At 41.9% G+C, this 22,563-nt stretch overlaps 1 protein-coding gene across 1 annotated transcript in view; it reads right to left on the reverse strand.

The window, feature by feature from the left end:
- capn1.S (calpain 1, (mu/I) large subunit S homeolog) overlaps nt 1-22,563 on the reverse strand; it is a 39,430-nt gene that overhangs the window by 14,619 nt on the left and 2,248 nt on the right. The window contains exons 3-9 of the mRNA XM_018259648.2: nt 18,455-18,524; nt 12,068-12,186; nt 9,677-9,810; nt 7,808-7,976; nt 5,774-5,857; nt 3,875-3,960; nt 1,885-1,959 (exon numbers count right to left, since the gene is read on the reverse strand). Coding sequence (XP_018115137.1) covers nt 1,885-1,959; nt 3,875-3,960; nt 5,774-5,857; nt 7,808-7,976; nt 9,677-9,810; nt 12,068-12,186; nt 18,455-18,524 — 737 coding nt within the window. The remainder of the gene's footprint in view (nt 1-1,884; nt 1,960-3,874; nt 3,961-5,773; nt 5,858-7,807; nt 7,977-9,676; nt 9,811-12,067; nt 12,187-18,454; nt 18,525-22,563) is intronic.

Below are 22,563 nucleotides of genomic sequence, written 5' to 3' on the forward strand. Positions count from 1 at the left end.
TATCTAAATCGTTCCAGTTGCTAAACAATAGCAGCCAATCAGATATTTGCCGTCATTTTAGGTGACTATAAAGTTCAATTTGTTATAGCACCATCCAACCCTAATTACTAATGTCCTAGTTAGGTGAACTTTTAAGTAACATCTGCTGTTGTACGGCATAAATACGGCAGAAACTGTTACCAGGAATTCCAATCCATGACATATATTATAAATACGAGGATAGGAGAAGTCGCCAAGGAGTTCCGTGACCACATAAAAGCACAAGGCCAAAGGCAGGTCATGGAATTCTGAGTTGCATTCAATATCCTCATATTTTATTATTATTATTATTATTAACTAAAGATGCACCGAATCCACTATTTGGGATTTGGCCGAATCCTTCTTGAAAGATTCGGCCGAATCCGAACCCTAATTTGCATTTTCAGCAGGATTTCGGCCGAATCCTTGTGTCTGGCCGAACCGAATCTGAATCCTAATTTGCATATGCATATACAAATTAGGTGCAGGAAAGGAAAAAGTGGAAAAAAATCTTCTTTTGTGATTTCCCGACCTGCCCCTAATTTACATATGCAAATTAGGATTCGGATTTGGTTCGGACAGACACAAGGATTCGGCCGAATCCTGCTGAGAAAGGCCGAATCCCGAACCATATCCTGGATTCGGTGCATCCCTATAATTAACATTTATTAATATAGCGCCAGCATATTTCGCAGCGCTGTAAAGTAAATGTGTTTATACAATTTAATCACATGAATTACATACATAGAACACATGGAGTTACATACATCACAACCAATAGCAGTACAAAAGGTGAGGAAGGCCCTGTGCAAAGGAGCTTACAATCTAAGTGGAAGGGAATGAGACACAAGGGGGCAAATTCACTAAGCGCCGAAGCGCCGAACACTAGCGTTACTTCGCTAGAGTTTGGCATTTTCGTTACTGCGCAAATTCGCGAACGCTGGCGTAGATTCGCTAGTATTACTTCGCACCCTCACTAACGCGCGCAGTGTTCTGAACGCTACCTTTTACGCCAGACTTCCTTCGCCACCTTAGACCAGGCGAAGCGCAATAGAGTAGATAGGGATTTCTTCAAAAAAAGTCAAAATTTTTTCTAAGTCACAAAAAACGCTGGCGTGTTTTCTACATTATGGGTGATAGGCTGAAAAAGATCGAAAAAGTTTTTGGGGCTCCCCTCCTTCCCCCCTACATTTCCTGACTCATGGCAACTTAACTATACAGTGGGCACATGTGTAGGGCAACATAAAATTTTTATTTGATGTTTTGAAGGTTTTCTAGGCATTTGTAGTGCTGATACGTATTCCTCCATTGAAATTTGAATTTGGCGCCGTATGCAAATTAGCCTTCGCTAGCGTAACTTCGCTTCACTTAGCGAATCAACACTAGCGCAACTTCGCAATCTTACGCTACCCCTGTGTGCAACTTCGGATTTGAATTTGCGGAGCGCTGGCGAAACTACGAATCTTAGTGAATTTGCCCCAAGGCGTGGGAGTGGGCAAGATCAAAATTAAGTGGGTGAGAGACGTGGTACTGTATGTGGTGTTGCATTTGGTAGTTAAGCAGAGTGAGGGAGGCTTCTCTAAAGAAGTGTGTATAAGAGATCTTTTGAAAGCAGAAAGGTTGGGAGAAAGTCGGACAGACCGTTGGAGAGAATTCCAGAGGAGGGGAGCAGCCCTTGCAAAGTCTTATAGAGATGAGTTCAGAGATGAAGGGAAGGGCAGAGTTATGAAGTGCTTTTATAACAGGTAAAGTCATTTTATAACAGGTTCTAGAGTGTTATGTAATACACATTACACAACTAAGAACCATATGTAAAAGTATCATTTGCCGGATATTTGTGGATCTTGTGATAACTTGTTGACTCACCAGAATTCTCCATCCTCCATCTTTATTCTCAACTCTTCTCTGTCTGCTGCATCCACAGAGTTCCATTCAGATGAACTATTCAGACAATAAATAACATAAATGTGTAACGTTCTCTCAGGACTATGTCTGGCAAGAAGAAAGTTCATGGAGAAGGAAGTTTCTATCCGAACAAAGTGTGGCAATTGGGGCTGCACAAAAAGTGCCGGTGTTCAAGCACACGCTTACTGATGATTTGGATCAAGGTAACACAATGCAGGCACATGTATGGGTCAAATATGATCACAACTGCATTCAGTATCTGACTGGGGCTTGTTCAGATATTGATTTTGGTAGACTGGAAGAACCGGTCAGCTCAGAACTGTATCAGACTCTAAGGAGCAGATTTATTAAGGGTTGAATTGAAAATTAGAATTTTTGAAATTTTTATATGGTCAAAACTGTCACATTCGACTAGGGAATTATCCAAACTCGATTAGATTAGATTTTCAAGAGGTATCATACTCTGGCCCTTTAAGAATTCGAATTCGACACCTAAAACCTGCCGAATTACAGTTTAAAGGCCCCCCATATACGGGCCGACAAAGCCGCCATCAGAAATCGCAGGGCCCCGTACGATAACATTTCCTGGGCCCCCTGGGCTGCGCCCACCACAAGCCCCACCTACAAGTCCGCCCTCCCCACCCCACAGGTCCACCCCCACTACACTGTATATAAAAAAACATTGGTGGTTAGGGTTCCCACATGTTAATAAAAAAATAAAAAAATATTGGTGGTCAGAGCCCCCCATAAAAAAAACATTTGTTGTCAGGGCTCCCCATAAAAAACACATTTGTGGTCAGGCCCCCCCATTAAAAAACATTTGTGGTCAGGGCCCCCCATTAAAAAATATTGATGGCTAGGAACCCACATGGCAAAAAAAAAAAACATTTTGGCCAGGGCCCCCCCCCCACATTATAAGAACATTGGTGGCCAGGGCCCCCCTAAAACGGATTATGAAAAAAACTCGCCCCCCCAGAACATTATAAGAACATTGGTGGCCAGGGCCCCCCTTAAATGGATTATGAAAGTTTAAAAAAAAGTTTAAAAAAAAATTTGGTGCCCAGGGCCCCACCACACAACAGGGACCACAAAGGGTTACCTTTAGGGGGGCCCTGCCATGTTACACTTACTTCATTAGTGTGGCCCACCCTGAGCAGCTCAACTGGGACTTAAACTCTGTGACCAATAAGGGGAAGTAATGGACAGAAGATACCTCCCCCAGTGCTCCCGCCCTGCCTTTCCGAAGTCTGCAGCTCTCAGAAAGCAGGAGGGCCCAGCTAATCAAGTAAGTGTGGTGTGGCCGGGCCCTCCTTTCCCTCGGGGCCCCCTACAACTCTCCCCCCTGTCCCCCCCCTGATGGCAGCCCTGTGGGCCGATAAAAACTGCCGACAGACCGAGTCAGCAGCTTATTGGCCCGTGTATGGGGCCATCCAACGGGCTTTCCCGATCGATATCTGGCCGAAAGTCGGGCAGATCTCGATCACGCAGGTTAAAAAATCCTGGTGGAATGCGGCCGTATCTGTGCGTGAATGCGGTCCCGCAAACCGGCTACCCGTATCAGATGCATTAAGATCCGATCGTGGGCCGGATCAGCCCGATATCGCCCACTTCAATATGGCCATATTGGGGGAGAGATCCACTCGTTTGGCGACATCGGCAACTAAGCGAATCTCTACGTCTATGGCCACCTTAAGTCAACGGAAGAGGTCCAGGGATAAATTTAGAGATGTTTGCAGCCTTCCTGACACTCAAAGAACTGAGTTTGATCGAATTCTAATCGAATACGATTTTTCAGGTCGTTGAAATTTGTCCGGGTTTTATTGATTCGATTTTATTAATAACTTTCTCCAGGTCGATTTTGGAATCCATTCAAATTTAAGGGATGTGAAGTTGTGCAGGATTTTCTTTATTAGAGAGAAGAAAGGAAGTGCAGGTAAATTCTTGGCCTTACCCATCACTCCATGCTCCTGTCCACTCCACCTCACCCCATGGATTTCTCATCCGAATCAGCTTTGTGTTCTGACCCCTAAAGTTGATCTTAGGGAGATCGAGCACAATGAAATCAATCATTAGGGGAGATACAAGGAAACTATCACAGTAAAACAACCACAAGTGATCAGCTACTTACAGAAATGAACTAATGAGCATTTACAGAGAGGTAATGCTGAGTCAGCTAATTATTATCTTTGAATTATCTGTTTCTAGGAACCAACATTTTCCTCCCTAGGTCAGTGGATAATCACGGATATGAAGGAAGGTTGTGCATTTGCATCGCAATATGAGATTATTTCTAAAATGTGTTGAAGCCATTGACTGAAGTCAGTTGCACCTCCCGGCTTCTGTCCATAATCCCATACCTGTCTTAAAAAGTATGGACTCAACAACAGACCAGGCAATCAGAATCCCTATTCTTGGCCATACATGTCCAGTTTTGGCTAGCAGATTTTGACCAATCAGAATCCCCATTCTTAGCTATACATGTCCAGCTTTGGCTAGCAGATATTGACCAATCAAAATCCCCATTCTTGGCCATACATGTCCAGCTTTGGCTAGCAGATATGGACCAATCAGAATCCCCATTCTTGGCCATACATGTCCAGTTTTGGCCAGAAGATTTTGACCAATCAGAATCCCCATTCTTGGCCATACATGTCCAGTTTTGGCTAGCAGATATTGACCAATCAGAATCCCATGCTTAGCCATAAATGTCCAGCTTTGTCTAGCAGATTTTGACCAATTAGAATCCCATTCTTAGCCATACATGTCCAGTTTTGGCTAGCAGATGTGGACCAATCAGAATCCCCATTCTTGGCCGTACATGTCCAGTTTTGGCTAGCAGTTTTTAACCAAACTGCCCGTCTGTCTGGGCTGAAGGCTTGTTTCAAACATGATAGAATCTATCCCACACCCTCTTAGCACAAGCTTACTGCAAGTATACACGTGGTAACAAACATTGAGACTGATAAACTGATATACAATATAAGACTTAATTCTGACATTAAAACAAGTCTATGCTGCTTAAAGGGGAACTATTGCGAAAATAAAAATTTAAACTTCATCATAGTGAAATGAGAAGTTTTCTAAATACAATCGATTAAAAAATTCTGCACCGTTTGTGAAATAATCAAGTTTATCTTCACTATTCCTCTCTCAGCATCTGTTTCTCTTCATTCTGTCTTCATGCAGCAGTTGGGTGTCAGATATTCATTGACAGTTAGATCCAATATATCTTATAGGGGGGCTCCTTTTGCCTAGAAGATGTATTAGAGCTCACTCTATTAAACTCACCAGACATCATGTCTCTCTACATGCAGAATTTGTCAGATATTCATTGACAGTTAGATCCAAAATATCTTATAGGGGGGCTCCTTTTGCCTAGAAGATGTATTAGAGCTCACTCTATTAAACTCACCAGACATCATGTCTCTCTACATGCAGAATTTGTGCAAAAGGCAGTTATTTTGTTAGATTTGGTTTGTACTGGAATAAAGTGAGCTCTAATACATCTTCTAGAAAAGGAAGCCCCCCTATAAGATATATTGGATCTAACTGTCAATGAATATCTGACACCCAACTGCTGCATGAAGACAGAATGAAGAGAAACAGATGCTGAGAGAGGAATAGTGAAGATAAACTTGATTATTTCAGAAACTGCAGAATATTGAATTGATTGTACAGTATTTAGAAAGTTTCTTATTTCAGTATGACGAAGGTTATATTACATTTTCATTTTAGCGATAGTTCCCCTTTAATGTTGAATATATGAATTTATAGAATTCCACATGGGAGTATAACAGTATAGTATATCCACTAAACAAAGTATCGTAGCTGAAGTGTAGTAAAGCTTTACCTCTTTGGCCCCTGTAACAGAGTATGCGTGACCTTTGACAAGCTTCTTGAATGTTACGGCCTCCATATCTGTGGCACTAGTGATCTAAATAGAAGAAAATCAAAATGACAGAATGAAGGGAACTGCAGTATAGTCTCTATAGAAACAATCCATTGCTCAAAATGTCAAAGACTTGAACACGGGGATTTGGAATAGCTTAAAAGAAGCAGAAATTATTAGTGGGATAGAGAGCGATACTTCATCTATTTTTCTTTTCACAAGCAAGAACTCTTCTAGGGCGACAGTTAGTTGTACACAGAAATAAACGTTGCCAGGCTCAGAGGTTCAGATACGATATAGATCAGGGAACCAATCGGATTTTGGGTGAATATGTTTCTGTTGTCCTAAATATTCCTGGAACTATGGCTGAATGAATGATATTTTCCTTTATCTTTAACCATATTATGAGCTGAAGGGAGCCCTGACCAAAGGTTAAAAAAGGGGAGTTGCATTAAAGGAAAACTATACCCCCAAAATGAACACTTAAGCAACAGATAGTTTATATCATATTAAGTGACATATTAAAGAATCTTACCAAACTGGAATATATATTTAAGTAAATATTGCCCTTTTACATCTCTTGCCTTGAGCCACCATTTCGTGATGGTCTCTGTGCTGTCTCAGAGATCACCTGACCAGAAATACTGCAGCTCTAACTGTAACAGGAAGAGATCACCTGACCAGAAATACTGCAGCTCTAACTGTAACAGGAAGAGATCACCTGACCAGAAATACTGCAGCTTTAACTGTAACAGGAAGAGATCACCTGACCAGAAATACTGCAGCACTTAACTGTAACAGGAAGAGATCACCTGACCAGAAATACTGCAGCTCTAACTGTAACAGGAAGAGGAGATCACCTGACCAGAAATACTGCAGCTCTAACTGTAACAGGAAGAGATCACCTGACCACAAATACTGCAGCTCTAACTGTAACAGGAAGAGATCACCTGACCAGAAATACTGCAGCTCTAACTGTAACAGGAAGAGATCACCTGACCACAAATACTGCAGCTCTAACTGTAACAGGAAGAGATCACCTGACCAGAAATACTGCAGCTCTAACTGTAACAGGAAGAGATCACCTGACCAGAAATACTGCAGCTCTAACTGTAACAGGAAGAGATCACCTGACCAGAAATACTGCAGCTCTAACTGTAACAGGAAGAGATCACCTGACCAGAAATACTACAGCTCTAACTGTAACAGGAAGAGATCACCTGACCAGAAATACTGCAGCTCTTACTGTAACAGGAAGAGATCACCTGACCAGAAATACTGCAGCTCTAACTGTAACAGGAAGAGATCACCTGACCAGAAATACTGCAGCTCTAACTGTAACAGGAAGAGATCACCTGACCAGAAATACTGCAGCTCTAACTGTAACAGGAAGAAGGGTGGAAGCAAAAGACACAACTCTGTCTGTTAATTGGCTCATGTGACCTAACATGTATGGTTTGTTGGTATGTTTGTGAGTACAGTGAATCATACGATCCCAGGGGGCGGCCCTTAATTTTTTAAAATGGCAATTTTCTATTTATGATTACCCAATGGCACATACTACTAGAAAAGTATATTATTATGAAACTGGTTTATTTACATGAAGCAGGGTTTTACATATGAGTTGTTTTATGCAATATATTTTTATAGAGACCTACATTGTTTGGGGGGTATAGTTTTCCTTTAAAAGAACCTTTGGCAACCACCATCATTTTTGAAAATATAGGGTTCCATTGTTGTTTTCCACAAGAAAAGACATAACAGACAAAGGGAACTACAGTAAAATAACAGACAAAACGCAAAGGTGAGAGAAGTCAGCAGAAACTGATCAATTCATTTTTTAAAATGGAAATTCGGCTCTTCACTTTCTGCACTTGGGATGCACCCAGTCTAAGCATGGAGCAAATGAAGGGGCAGGAACTGGGTCTGACGATTTTCGGCAGCAGCCTCAGAAACAGCCATGGGCAGGGGACATTGCTTGAAGGCAATACTCACATCAATGGAACAGCCCATGAGGGAACCTCTCTCCAACGCCTTCAGAATAATGTTAAATATATCTTTAGGTGCTTTCTTCATCTCATACCACTCTGTTACCCCTCCAGTAAAATCCTCAAATCCTTCTGATGTGCTGCCTCCAGAGAGAGCCTCATAGCAGCCATTGGCCCTGTACAGGGAGAAAAAGGGGGTTATGCCTTAAAGGAGAAGGAAAGGTTAAAACTAAGTAAGCCTTATCAGAAAGGTCCATCTAAATATACCAGTAACCCCCCAAAGTAATGCTGCTCTGAGTCCCCTGTCAAAGGAGACACTGCATTTCTTTCCTTCTATTGTGTACTCATGGGCTTCTGTACCAGACTTCCTGCCTTCAGCTTAAACCTCATTGCCCTGGGCGTGAGCATGCTCAGTCTGTTCCTCCCCCCCCTCCCTTCTCTACTGTAATCTGAGCCCAGAGCAGGGAGAGACTCAGGCAGGAAGTGATGTCACACAACATTAATGCTGCAGCTCCTATTCTAAACAAACAGAGAGTTTCTAGAGATTTTTACTCAGGTATGGTAAAACATTCTACAGAATAAATATAGCATTCTAGTTTGCACTATTGCGGCTAATCTATTGGAAATAAAATGCCTCCATAGCTTTCCTTCTCCTTTAAGATGTACGACGATGTGTGATTGTAAAGGTGGGTACACTCACAACATTCAGCCACATCCAAAAGGTCTCAAAGGAGAATTAAAACTTAACTAAAGAAGTAGGTAGAAATGTTGTACATGATGTTTTGTGCTTCTGTACCAGCCCAAGGCAACCACAGCCCTTTAGCAGTAAAGATCTGTGTCTCCAAAGATGCCCCAGTAGCTCCCCATCTTCTTTTCTGCTGATTCACTGATTCACATGCTCTGTGCTGCTGTCACTTACTGAGCTTAGGGAGCCACTCACAATATACAGTACACATAGAATAGAAATGTCACAATATAAGGCTGATTAGTCATTAATACACATAATTACTACATGGCAGCACAGAAACCAGTGCAATTAGCATCAGAATTGAATAATCAGCAAACCTGTAGCATCAGCTTATATTACAGCCAGGGAAGCTCATTTTCTGCTGCTGGATAATTAGTGACGAGCCCTAAGCTTAGCTTCTCAACAGCCAATCAGAGCCCACTGAGCATGTGAGTGTCACAGACACTTTCCAAGATGGTGACCCCCTGTGACAAGTTTGAAGTCCTGGATCATTGCTGCTATTGACAAGCTCAAACTTTAGCCTCCTGCAATAAGTTTATTATATAACATAAGGCTTTTTTTTAGCCTTATTCATTTTTAGGGTTTAGTTCTCTTTTAAACTCCAATCAGAATGCACAAATGAAAACATTCTATAGAAAATGCTGCCAATTGCATTTGGCTCAATGATTGTCTTGGCACATAGGAACGATCTTTGGCTTTCCAAGTCCATTCATTCAAGCAGATGCTGAACCCTGTACAGCAGGGATCCCCAACCTTAAGAACCCGTGAGCAACATTCAGAAGTAAAAGGAGTTGGAGAGCAACACTAGCACGACAAATGTTCCTGGGGTGCCAAATACGGGCTGTGATTGGCCATTTGATAGCCCCTATGTGGATTGTCAACCTACATTGAGGCTCTGTTTGGCAGTACACCTGGTTGTTATGCAACCAAAACTTGCCTCCAAGCCTGGAATTAAAAAATAAGCACCTGCTTTGAAGCCATTGGGAGCAACATCCAAGGGGTTGGAGAGCAACATGTTGCTCACGAGCTACTGGTTGGGGATCCCTGCTGTACAGGATAAGTTATCCCCAGTCAGGGCTAAACAGTCAGATCATGTGCAACACTGGTGACATAGAAATGGAGACTCACTTGGCATAGGCCTTCTCCAGTAAAGCACTCCAGAATTCATTCCCAGAAGCCGAGTGCACGAATACCAGTTTTCCATCTTTAACAGGGAGGTAATCATCGATAACCACATCAATCCACTCGCCAAACTGCCACAGCTGTAGAGAATGATAATGGCCAGAAAAGAGTTAATAACTTGTAAAAGCGTTGTTATACACACAGTAATCTTGTTCTATAACAAAAAAGACAGTGCTCAAACCAGCAAGTGTTTTCCATTGGTCATGTGCTTTCACAAAGAGTCAGTGCTGCACTATGGAACTGCTTTCTGACAGGCTGTTGTTTCTTCTAATCAATGTCACTGAAGGTTACATTGGGGGACATGGATTTTTACTATTGAGTGCTGTTCTTATATCTCCCAGGGATAGAGTTATCTGGTTACCTTCCCATTGTTCTGCTGATGGGCTGCTGGGGGGGAAAGGGAGGGGGTGATATCACTCCACTGACTAACGGTTATCAGAGCACAAGTCACATGACTGGGGGCACCTGGGAAACTGACAAAATGTCTAGCCCCATGTCATATTTCAAAATTAAATATAAAAAAAAAAATCAATTTTCAGTAAAAAAGTCTGCTGGAGCAGCACTATTAACTAATGCATTTTGAAAAAAACAGGTTTGCCCATGACAGTATCCCTTTAAGGCACTGCAATTAAGTGATTTTCAATTCTAAAACATAAAGGGAAGTACTACGGTTATAAATCAAGATTTGCATCAATACTTCTAACTGGCTCCAGAAGAGCTTTAGGGTCAGGGCGACAATTCTCCTCCTCTTCAGGGCGACTAATCTCCTCAAACTGCCTTGAACCACCATTTAGTGATGGTCTGTGTGCTGCCTCAGAGATCATCTGACCAGAAATACTGCAGCTCTAACTGTAACAGGAAGAGATCACCTGACCAGAAATACTGCAGCTCTAACTGTAACAGGAAGAGATCCCCTGACCAGAAATACTGCAGCTCTAACTGTAACAGGAAGAGATCACCTGACCAGAAATACTGCAGCTCTAACTGTAACAGGAAGAGATCACCTGACCAGAAATACTGCAGCTCTAACTGTAACAGGAAGAGATCCCCTGACCAGAAATACTGCAGCTCTAACTGTATCAGGAAGAGATCACCTGACCAGAAATACTGCAGTTCTAACTGTAACAGGAAGAGATCACCTGACCAGAATACTGCAGCTCTAACTGTAACAGGAAGAGATCACCTGACCAGAATACTGCAGCTCTAACTGTAACAGGAAGAGATCACCTGACCAGAAATACTGCAGCTCTAACTGTAACAGGAAGAGATCACCTGACCAGAAATACTGCAACTCTAACTGAAACAGGAAGAGATCACCTGACCAGAAATACTGCAGCTCTAACTGTCACAGGAAGAGATCACCTGACCAGAAATACTGCAGCTCTAACTGTAACAGGAAGAGATCACCTGACCAGAAATACTGCAGCTCTAACTGTAACAGGAAGAGATCACCTGACCAGAAATACTGCAGCTCTAACTGTAACAGGAAGAGATCACCTGACCAGAAATACTGCAGCTCTAACTGTAACAGGAAGAGATCACCTGACCAGAAATACTGCAGCTCTAACTGTAACAGGAAGAGATCACCTGACCAGAAATACTGCAGCTCTTACTGTAACAGGAAGAGATCACCTGACCAGAAATACTGCAGCTCTTACTGTAACAGGAAGAGATCACCTGACCAGAAATACTGCAGCTCTTACTGTAACAGGAAGAGATCACCTGACCAGAAATACTGCAGCTCTAACTGTAACAGGAAGAGATCACCTGACCAGAAATACTGCAGCTCTAACTGTAACAGGAAGAAATCACCTGACCAGAAATACTGCAGCTCTAACTGTAACAGGAAGAATTGTGGAAGCAAAAGACAGAAATCTGTCTGTTAATTGGCTCATGTGACCTAACATGTTTAGTTTGTTTGTGTGCACCGTGAATCCTAGGATCCCAGGGGGCGGCCATATTTTTTTAAAATGACAATTTTCTATTTATGATTACCCAATGGCACATACTACTAAAAAAAAGTATATTACGAAAAAGTTTTACATAAGAGCTGTTTATATTTTTATAGAGACCTACATTGTTTGAGGGGTATAGTTTTCCTTTAATAAAGGGAGATTTCACCAAGCAGTTCACCCACGCAGCAGTGAATGCTTAAAATGTATTATTATATATAGCGCCAGCATATTTCGCCCTTTATTATTCACACCTTAGGCCTATTTAATATATATTTAGCACATGTACATGTGATTGAATTGTTGTGGTCAGATTCTCTAGTGAGCTGCAGTCAGACACTGGGTGACGTTACAGATAATGGCATAGAACAGATTTCCCCCCTACCTGAAAATGAAAGACTCCGGCATAGTTATCCTGGAAGCTCTGACCATGAGGTACAACCCGGTGCAGGACTGTATCATTTAATGTGAGGGAGGCAATAGCAGCGAGGAGCCAACAGTCGCCTGTACAAAATAAATGAAAGAATTATGGAGCTGAACAGGGTTGTAAGGGAAGGAGGTGGATCAATACGGTTAAGTGACAGTAGGGCACAATTACAAAGTGTTTAAAGGGATACTGTCATGGGAAAAAATTTTTTCAAAATGAATCAGTTAATAGTGCTGCTCCAGCAGAATTCTGCACTGAAATCCATTTCTCAAAAGAGCAAACAGATTTTTTTATATTCAATTTTGAAATTGGACATGGGGCTAGAGCTAGACATACTATCAGTTTCCCAGCTGCCCTAAGTTATGTGATTTGTGCTCTGATAAACTTCAATCACTCTTTACTGCTGTACTGCAAGTTGGAGTGATATCACCCCCCTCCCTTTTCCCCCCCAGCAGCCAAACAACAGAACAATGGGAAGGTAACCAGATAGCAGCTCCCTAACACAAGATAACAGCTGCCTGGTAGATTTAAGAACAGCACTCAATAGTAAAATCCAGGTCCCACTGAGACACATTCAGTTACATTGAGAAGGAAAAACAGCAGCCTGCCAGAAAGCATTTCTCTCCTAAAGTGCAGGCACAAGTCACATGACCAGGGGCAGCTGGGAAATTGACAATATGTCTAGCCCCATGTCAGATTTCAAAATTGAATATAAAAAAATCTGTTTGCTCTTTTGAGAAATGGATTTCAGTGCAGAATTCTGCTGGAGCAGCACTATTAACTGATGTGTTTTGAAAACGCTGACAGGATCCCTTTAAGAAAATGTAAGATGTCCTTTTTGGATACAAATTATCATGTTTTTACCCACGATGCACCGTTTTCTTTACCAGTGTCATTGTAGGTGCCTTAAAGTTAAAAAATGGCCAATTCTAAGCAGATTTTCAATTGGTGTTCATTTTTTTTTAAATCTTCTTCTGACTCTTTCCAGCTTTCAAAGTGGGGTCACTGACCCCCATCTAAAAAAAATGCTCTGGAAGGCAACAAATTTATTGTTATTGTTACTTTTTATTCCTCCTCTTTCTATTCTGGCCTCTCCTATTCATATTCCAGTCTCTTATTCAAATTAATTCATGGTTGCTAGGGGAATTTGGACCCTAGCAACCGGATTGCTGAAATTGCAAACTGGAGAGCTGATGAATAAAAAAAGCAAAATAATTCCAAAACCACAACTATTAAACAACGAGAACCAATTGCAAATTGTCTCAGATTATTACTCTCTCTACGTCATACTAACAGTTAACTCAAGAGTGAAGAACCCCTTTAAGGGTAATGCATTTTCGCATCCATTCTGACAAACTGAGCGCATTATTAGTAATAATAAACTTGAGTAGTGAAGTGGGTTTAGAGGGCACAGGCAATTAATTACTTAATTAGGCAGAAGTAGAAGAATCCTTCTGCCTGGCCGAACCCTAATTTGCATATGCAAATTAGGTTCAGGGAAGGAAATCTCGTGACTTTTTGTCACAAAACAAGGAAGTAAAAAATGTTTTCCCCCTTCCCACCTCTAATTTGCATATGCAAATTAGGATTCAGATTCGGTTCGGTATTGGGCCGAATCTAAAATAGTGGATTTAGTGCATCCCTACATTGAATACACAGATTTGCATACAGAGACAACCAAGAACCAATACAAGAGGTAAAAAGGGCCCTGCCCAAATCTGCTTATGATCTGAAAGGAGAATAAATACAGGTATGGGATCAGTTATCCAGAAACCCGTTATCCAGAAAGCTCCAAATTACAGAAAGAAAGTTTCCCGTAGACTTAGGGTTGCCACCCGGTCGGTATTTTACCGGCCTACCCGGTAAAATACCTGCCAAGGCCGGGGCCGGTATTACAAATTTACCGGTAAATTTGTAATACGATTAAAAAGAGCCCTCGGACTGCCCCCAATCTCCTTGAACTTAGCTTTTCTTTTGGTTCTTTTAGCGTCCGTGGCGCGGCCCCGCCCCCTTTGACATCACGTCCCACCCATTTTGACGTCACGGTCCGCCCCTTTGTGTCCCTGCCCACCACCAGCCGGTAAAGAATTTTTAAAAAGGTGGCAACCCTACATAGACTCCATTTTATCCAAATAAACCCAATTTTTAAAATTGATTTCCTTTTTCTGGTAGCTTGTACTTGATCCCAACTTAATCCTTAATGATTTTCTAGTAGGGATGCACCGAATCCACTATTTTGGATTTGGCCAAACCCCTGAATCCTTCGCAAAAGATTCGCCCGAATACCGAACCAAATCTTAATTTGCATATGCACATTAGGGATGGGAAGGGGGAAAACATTTTTTACTTCCTTGTTTTGTGACACAAAGTCGCGCGATTTCCCTTCCCTGCACGTAATTTGCATATGCAAATATCGGTTCAGCCGGGCAGAAGGATTCGGCTGAATCCGAATCTTGACAAAAAGGCTGAATCCTGGATTCGTTGCAGCCCTATTTTCTAGTAGACTTAGGGGCCGATTCATGAAGTTCGAGTGAAGGATTCGAATAAAAAAAACTTCGAATTTCGAAGTGTTTTTTGGGCTACTTCGACCATCGAATGGGCTACTTCGACCTTCGACTACGACTACGAATCGAACGATTCGAACTAAAAATCGTTCGACTATTCGACCATTCGATAGTCGAAGTACTGTCTCTTTAAGAAAAACTTCGACCCCCTAGTTCGCCATCTAAAACCTACCGAAGTCAATGTTAGCCTATGGGGAAGGTCCCCATAGACTTGCCTGAGATTTTTTGATCGAAGGATAGTCCTCCGATCGTTGGATTAAAATCCTTCGAATCGTTCGATTCAAAGGATTTAATCGTTCGATCGAAGGAATAATCCTTCGATCGCAGGATTTGCGCTAAATCGTTCGACTTCGATATTCGAAGTCGAACGATTTTAGTTCCTAGTCGAATATCGAGGGTTAATTAACCCTCGATATTCGACCCTTCATACATCTGCCCCTTAAGGTGTGAAGATCCAAATTACGGAAAAGATCCATTATGCGGACAACCGCAGGTCCCGAGCATTCTGGGTAACAGGTCCCATGCCTGTACAAGGACAAAGGCTGAAATACAAATGAGTACATTTATGGGTTTGTTTATGGAATAGTGAGGGATAAGAATTCATGTTAATAATAATAATAATGAATATGGCTGAACTAAATAAAACGCGCCCCTAGTAACCCTGTTATACAGAAACACAGAGAAATCAGATGCGGCCGGGCACACCCAAGTACTGAGCAGTGAGTCAGAGATGAGAAATGTGAGAAAGCCGAAGTGGGTGACGCCTGAGGGAATCCCTGTGCCACACTCCCAGCACCCCGCACACTAACACACGTCACACAGTGTTCCTCCCACAGTAGGAGGGTTGTGCTCACACAAGAGCTGCACATTAGGAACTAGAAACAACAGTTGCTGATCAGACAAACTGTCTCCATAGCAGTCAACACAAATACACAACGTTGACTCACAGCTCACAGGATAAACTACCGGAACTACACACCCTGATGAAAGATCGTTTTATTAACAATAACGCACATTTTACAAGCCACATGCTCTAAGGGTAAGGGCACACCTGGCGATTCAGGGAGATTTAGTCGCCTGGAGACTAATCGCCTCTTCTTTGACTAATATCCCGGAACGGCTTCTCCCTGTCTTCGGCCGGTTATAATGAAAAAAAAGCCTGCGGCATGGCTCATGCGGCGATTCCTATTCCCGAAGTCGCCCGAAGTTTCCTCGTGAGGCAACTTTGGAAAACGAATCGCGTGTGACATGCCACAGGCGATTTCGCATTCTACAAGGGGGAAGCCGTTCGGGGAGATTAGTCGCCCCAAAGAAGAGGCGATTAGGCGACTAAATCTCCCCAAATCGCCAGGTGTGCCCTTAGCGACACATAGCAAGATTCGGGAGATTTAGTAGGCCAGCGACAATTCGCCTCTTCTTCGAGCGACTAAACTCCCAGAAAAGCCATCCAACCGGCAGGATGGAACTTGGATCGCTTTGTTTTCTGAAGTTGCCGGACGTTTCCTTGTGAGGCGACTTTGGAAAATGAAGTGTGACGATTGCCATCCCGCCAACGATTTACATTTTAGCCGGCGGGAGGCAGTTCAGGGAGATTAGTCGCCCGAAGAAGAGGCGATTTGTCAACTAAATCTCCCCGAATCTTACCATGGGTCACTACCCTTTTTGAGTTCAAGCTTCCTTTTGACATCCCATATTTGTTCATAACAATGTTATTACCATAAATATCTGTGTTCACCCCAAATCTCAACTAAACCAACCTTTACATTAGGCTTCCAGGAGTATCTAGAACAGGAGTCCCCAAACTTTTTTACCCAGTGAGCCACATTCAAATGTAAAAAGAGTTGGGGAGCAACACAAGCATTAAAAAAGTTCCTGGCGGTGCCAAATTGGCTATATGGTAGCCGCTATGTGGACTGGCAGCCTACAGGAGGTCTCATTGGCCATAAACCTGTTTTTATGTGACCAAAACTTGCCTCCAAGCCTGGAATTCAAAAATAATCACTTGCTTTGAGGCCATTGGGAGCAACATCTAAGGCAGATGTCCCCAACCTTTTTTTACCTGTGAGCCACATTCAAATGTAAAAAGAGTTGGGGAGCAACACAAGCATGAAAAAGTCCCTTGGGGTGCCAAATAATGGCTGTGATTGGCTATTTGGTAGCCCCTATGTGGACTGGCAGCCTACAAGAGACTGTACTTGGCACTATACTTAGTTTTTATGCAATTAAAACTTACCTCCAAGCCTGGGATTCAAAAATAATCACCTGGTTTGAGGACATGGAGAGCAACGCCAAAGGGGTTGGAGAGCAACATGTTACTCACGAGCTACTGGTTGGGGATCACTGATCTAAGGGGTTGAGAAGCAATAACTGGTTGGGGATCACTGATCTAGGAGAACAAATTGCCATTTACTTCAAATCTCACCATAGCTGACATAAATGGGCAGATTTATCAAGGGTCAAAGTGAAAATTTGAATTTCGAATCAAATTCTCACGTTTTTTTTTTATGGCCAAAACTGTCAAATTTGACTGTATGGGAATTTTTTACAAAAACTCCCGTGAATTTGAAATTTGACCCTTGATAAATCTGCCCCTAAAAGCGGCCATATGCAGGACACTCCAACCAATCAGAACACAGTTCAACGGATGGAAAGCGTTGGAGGGGCACACGGTATGGCTTCTTTTCCATTGTTTTGATTGATTGTGCAAAGAGCAGCAACTTTGGCACCAACAAAGAGCACCAACTTTTTGACCTTCTCTTCTTTATCTGCTGATGTAGCCTGCACTGGCAACTGGTGCAACTGGAGAATAAGGCTAATGCCACATAAAACTGATTCTGAGCCCGTTGCTACACACAGGATGATACTCAACTTGCATTTGCTTCACCTCCCTGTAACACCTGAGTACGCGTTTCGCCAACCGAAATCCACACCATGTGCCTGCACCAACACAATAGTTTGGGGTGCTCTATATATATATATATATATATATATATATATATATATATATATATATATATATATCAATAATTTCCAAACCAGCACTCCCTTTAGTGAAGAAAACGTAATTTTTATTATTACATGGTATCTTTTTCCAACGTTGGAAAAAGATACCATGTAATAATAAAAATTACGTTTTTTTCACTAAAGGGAGTGCTGGTTTGGAAACTATTGGTGTATGCAAAAATTACCGTGCACCCCTCCCTATCCTATATTGCCTTGGAGTGCAGATACTCATTGGAGAATTATATATTATATATATATATATGTGTATGAGTTTGTAAGCCGAAACGTTGAAATAAATCTACCAGCTTTTTTTCACTTATCAAGACCTATGTGTGCGGAAGTTTTTTGCTATATATATATATATATAGTTACAAGGCAACCAATTAACATTTAGCTTTTACTGGTGCAGTTAAGCTGGCCATAGATGTTGATATTTTTAAAAGATCAGATCCTGATCGTGAGACCAATATCTTCTCAGAACGATCGTACGAATTGTCCATCAACTAAAAAGACCAATTTGGCAGAAAACAAAGGGGAGCTGCTTGGCCCTGCAGACATAGATACATTGCACTGGGACCAACAAAGATTTTTTAACCCGGCCGATCAATTTCCTGACAGATGTCGGCCGAAAAATCGTAAGATGTACGATCGTTCGAATCCCACTAACCGCACGATAATTTCGAAGGATTGGTGGGACTTCGCTAAAATCGGTCGTTCGCAAGAAGAATCGTCGCGTCTATGGGGAGCTTTAGTAATAAGAAAAAGCAAACGTCCTTACCCAACGCTCCCTGACAGATGTCAGTTCTTGTGGCACCATCGACAATAAACTGTGGGCTGGAGACGAGTTGCTGCAAAAAATAAAAAACACTTTTTTTTTTAGTTAAAGATTAAAAAGCAAAGAGAGATAAAACAAACATGGTAATGGGATACTGTATCAGAGAAAGTGCTAAATGTTCCTGGTTGTTCTATGGATGTTACTGAATAAAGCTGGAGAGGAGCGACAGATTCCTGTGTGTGTCCTTTACACCAGGGATCCCCAACCTTTTGAACCCGTGAGCAACATTCAGAAGTAACAAGAGTTGGGGAGCAACACAAACATGAATAATTTTCTCGGGGTGCCAAATAAGTTCTGTGATTGGCCATTTAGTAGCCCCTATGTGGATTGTCAACCTACATTGAGACTCTGTTTGGCAGTACACCTGGTTTTTATACTATTAAAACTTACCTCCAAGTCTGGAATTGAAAAATAAGCTCCTGCTTTGAGGCCACTGGGAGCAACATCCAAGGGGTTGGGGAGCAACATGTTACTCACGAGCTACTGGTTGGGGATCACTGCTTTACACAATACACAACAGTGTGCAGACTGTAGAGGCAATAGACAGCGCACCTCTTTGGTCAAAACCGTGGATTTATGTTTTAAATAAAATATTTTTTAACCTAATGCAAACGGCACCCTGGGAGGTTTGTTGCCTGCCTGGAAATCTGTGCTATCCGCAGGCAACAAATCTCTGGCAAACACTCCCCATCATGTGCCATGATAATATAGGTTTGCTGATTATTCAATTCTGATGCTAATTGCACTGGTTTCTGTGCTGCCATGTAGTAATTATGTGTATTAATGACTAATCAGCCTTATATTGTGACATTTCTATTCTATGTGTACTGTATATTGTGAGTGGCTCCCTAAGCTCAGTAAGTGACAGCAGCACAGAGCATGTGAATCAGTGAATCAGCAGAAAAGAAGATGGGGAGCTACTGGGGCATCTTTGGAGACACAGATCTTTACTGCTAAAGGGCTGTGGTTGCCTTGGGCTGGTACAGAAGCACAAAACAACGTGTACAACATTTCTAGCTACTTCTTTAGTTTGGCTTTAGTTCTCCTTTAAAGGAGAAGTAAAGGCTAAAAGTAAGTAAGCTTTATCAGAAAGGTCTATATAAATACACCAGTAACCCCTCAAAGTAATGCTGCTCTGAGTCCTCTGAGTCAAAAGAAACAGCACATTTCTTTCCTTCTATTGTGTACTCATGGGCTTCTGTATCAGACTTCCTGTTTTCAGCTTAAACCTCCAGGGCTAGGGCTTGAGCATGCTCAGTTTGCTCCTCTCTACTGCAATCTGAGCCCAGAGCTATGAGTGAGCAGGGAGAGACTCAGGCAGGAAGTGATGTCACACCAAGCTAATATGGCAGCTGCTATCCTAAACAAACAGAGACAATGTCTAGAGCTGTTACTCAGGTATGTTAAAGCATTCTGCAGAATAAATAAAGCGTTCTAGCTTGCACTATTGCTGTTGGCAATAAACTGCCTTGGAGCTTTCCTTCTCCTTTAAACAAAATACATTTAAAAAAACAGTCCGAGTTTTTGCTGCAAAAGTTTGTAACTAAGAGATAAAGTTTGAGGAATGCGATGGATTATGGTGGCACATCCTTCAAGATACAAATTATTGGAGACGTTCCCAGTGTTGTTAGACTAGAGAAGCATTGGCATTAAACATGAGTAATACAGTGAGCTGGTGTAATAAAACAAGCATATACAGGTATGGGATCTGTTATCCAGAATGCTCGGGACCTGGGGGTTTCCTGATAAGGGATCATTCTGTATTTTGGATCATGTCTTAAAGGGGTTGTTTACCTTTCAGTTAACTGTTAGTATGATGTAGAGAGTGATATTTTGAGACAATTTGAAATCAGTTTTCATTTTTTTTTATTATTTGTGGCTTTTTAGTTATTTCGCTTTTTTTTCAACAGCTCTCCAATTTGCAATTCCAGCCATCTGGTTGCTAGGGTCGAAATTACCCTAGCAACCATGCATTGATTAGAATAAGAGACTGGAATATCATTTAGTAGAGGTCCGGAATAGAAAGGTGAGTAATAAAAAGTAGCAATAACAATACGTTTGTAGCTTTACAGAGCATTTGTTTTTAGATGGGGTCAGTGACCCCCATTTGAAAGCTGGAAAGAATCAGAAGAGACAGGCAAATAATTAAAAAACTATAAAAAATGAAGACCAATAGAAAACTTGTTTAGAACTGGCCATTCTATAAAATACTAAAAGTTGACTTAAAGGTGAACAAGCACAATAGGCTGGTATTGTTTTATTATTACAGAGAAAAAGGAAAACATTTTTAAAAATTTGTATTATTTGATTATATCGGAGTCTATGATAGAAGGTCTTTCCGTAATTTGGAGCTTTCTGGATAACGGGTTCTGGATAATGGATCCCATACCTGTACCATAATGAGACCATCGATTGGTTACTAGCACTTGCATTATTTCACTCTGAGTACACTTTAATTGTGCGAAAAGGGGGGACAGTTCAAGTCACAGAGGGGAGATCAGGGCCAGAAATAGGGGTAGGAGGAAGAGGCACGTGTCTAGGTTACAAAGCTTGGGGGGCACCAGGCATGTACCTTCCCTGTTGCCCACCCCTAGTCCGACTTGGCCCGGCCCTGAGGGAGACTTATCTGTTATCTACTGTGTATCCTGTGCTTGAATGGCTGCCCCCATGGCTACACAGCAGCTTGTTTATATAAACTATAGTAGTACTTATCTGTTATCTACTGTGTATCCTGTGCTTGAATGGCTGCCCCCATGGCTACACAGCAGCTTGTTTATATAAACTATAGTAGTACTTATCTGTTATCTACTGTGTAGCCTGTGCTTGAATGGCTGCCCCCATGGCTACACAGCAGCTTGTTTATATAAACTATAGTAGTACTTATCTGTTATCTACTGTGTATCCTGTGCTTGAATGGCTGCCCCCATGGCTACACAGCAGCTTGTTTATATAAACTATAGTAGTACTTATCTGTTATCTACTGTGTATCCTGTGCTTGAATGGCTGCCCCATGGCTACACAGCAGCTTGTTTATATAAACTATAGTAGTACTTATCTGTTATCTACTGTGTTTCCTGTGCTTGAATGGCTGCCCCCATGGCTACACAGCAGCTTGTTTATATAAACTATAGTAGTACTTATCTGTTATCTACTGTGTATCCTGTGCTTGAATGGCTGCCCCCATGGCTATACAGCAGCTTGTTTATATAAACTATAGTAGTACTTATCTGTTATCTACTGCGTATCCTGTGCTTGAATGGCTGCCCCCATGGCTACACCGCAGCTTGTTTATATAAACTATAGTAGTGTTTCTGCAGCAAACACACCAGTTTTACCAGTGCAGGACAACAGTACATGATATTGTCATTCCTTTAAAAAAAAACTTTACATTTTTGGTGTTACTGTTTCGTAATCCTGGGCTCCAAGTAAGTCAATGGCTGAAATGCCCTAAAGCAAAACATCGTCGGTCAGCTCTCAGGGAGGTATGTGTCACCATACACTGATATTTTGGGGAGAAGGGGGGTGGGCTGATGTTCTTGACAATCGCCCTTCATTCTAACACACCGGCCCCCATATTTAAAAGTAGGTTCTAACATTCGCTGGCACTTGTGACATTCCCAGTGCTTTGCTTCAGGAAACCACCGGAAGCATTTTTATTTGAAACGTGCTGTTCTGGATAAGTGACTCCAGATATCTCGTGATTTATGCTGCAAAAGAATTTTGCTGAAAATTTGGCACAGGAACTGGGAGCAGGGTCTGGCCAAGGTATTTTGGCACACTAGTCCAGGGCTTCAATCAGTGCCCCCCACCCGGGCCTGCATTACCATTTCCCACCTTACCATTTATATTGCCCCCTGTACCAGCAGCCATCATGCATACCTCCCAACATTTTGGAAGTAAAAAGAGGGATAAAAAAAATTTTCCCGCACGTAGCGCAGCAATTTTTTTGACCACACCCCTTTCTGTGGCCACACCCCCTAATTACCATGTTTGTTTTACAAAATTTGGCAGTTTATGAAAGTTTGAAAATATTTCTCCTTATCTAAACTGTG

Source organism: Xenopus laevis, chromosome 4S, assembly GCF_017654675.1.
Source record: "Xenopus laevis strain J_2021 chromosome 4S, Xenopus_laevis_v10.1, whole genome shotgun sequence".
In the NCBI taxonomy this organism is placed as follows: domain Eukaryota; kingdom Metazoa; phylum Chordata; class Amphibia; order Anura; family Pipidae; genus Xenopus; species Xenopus laevis.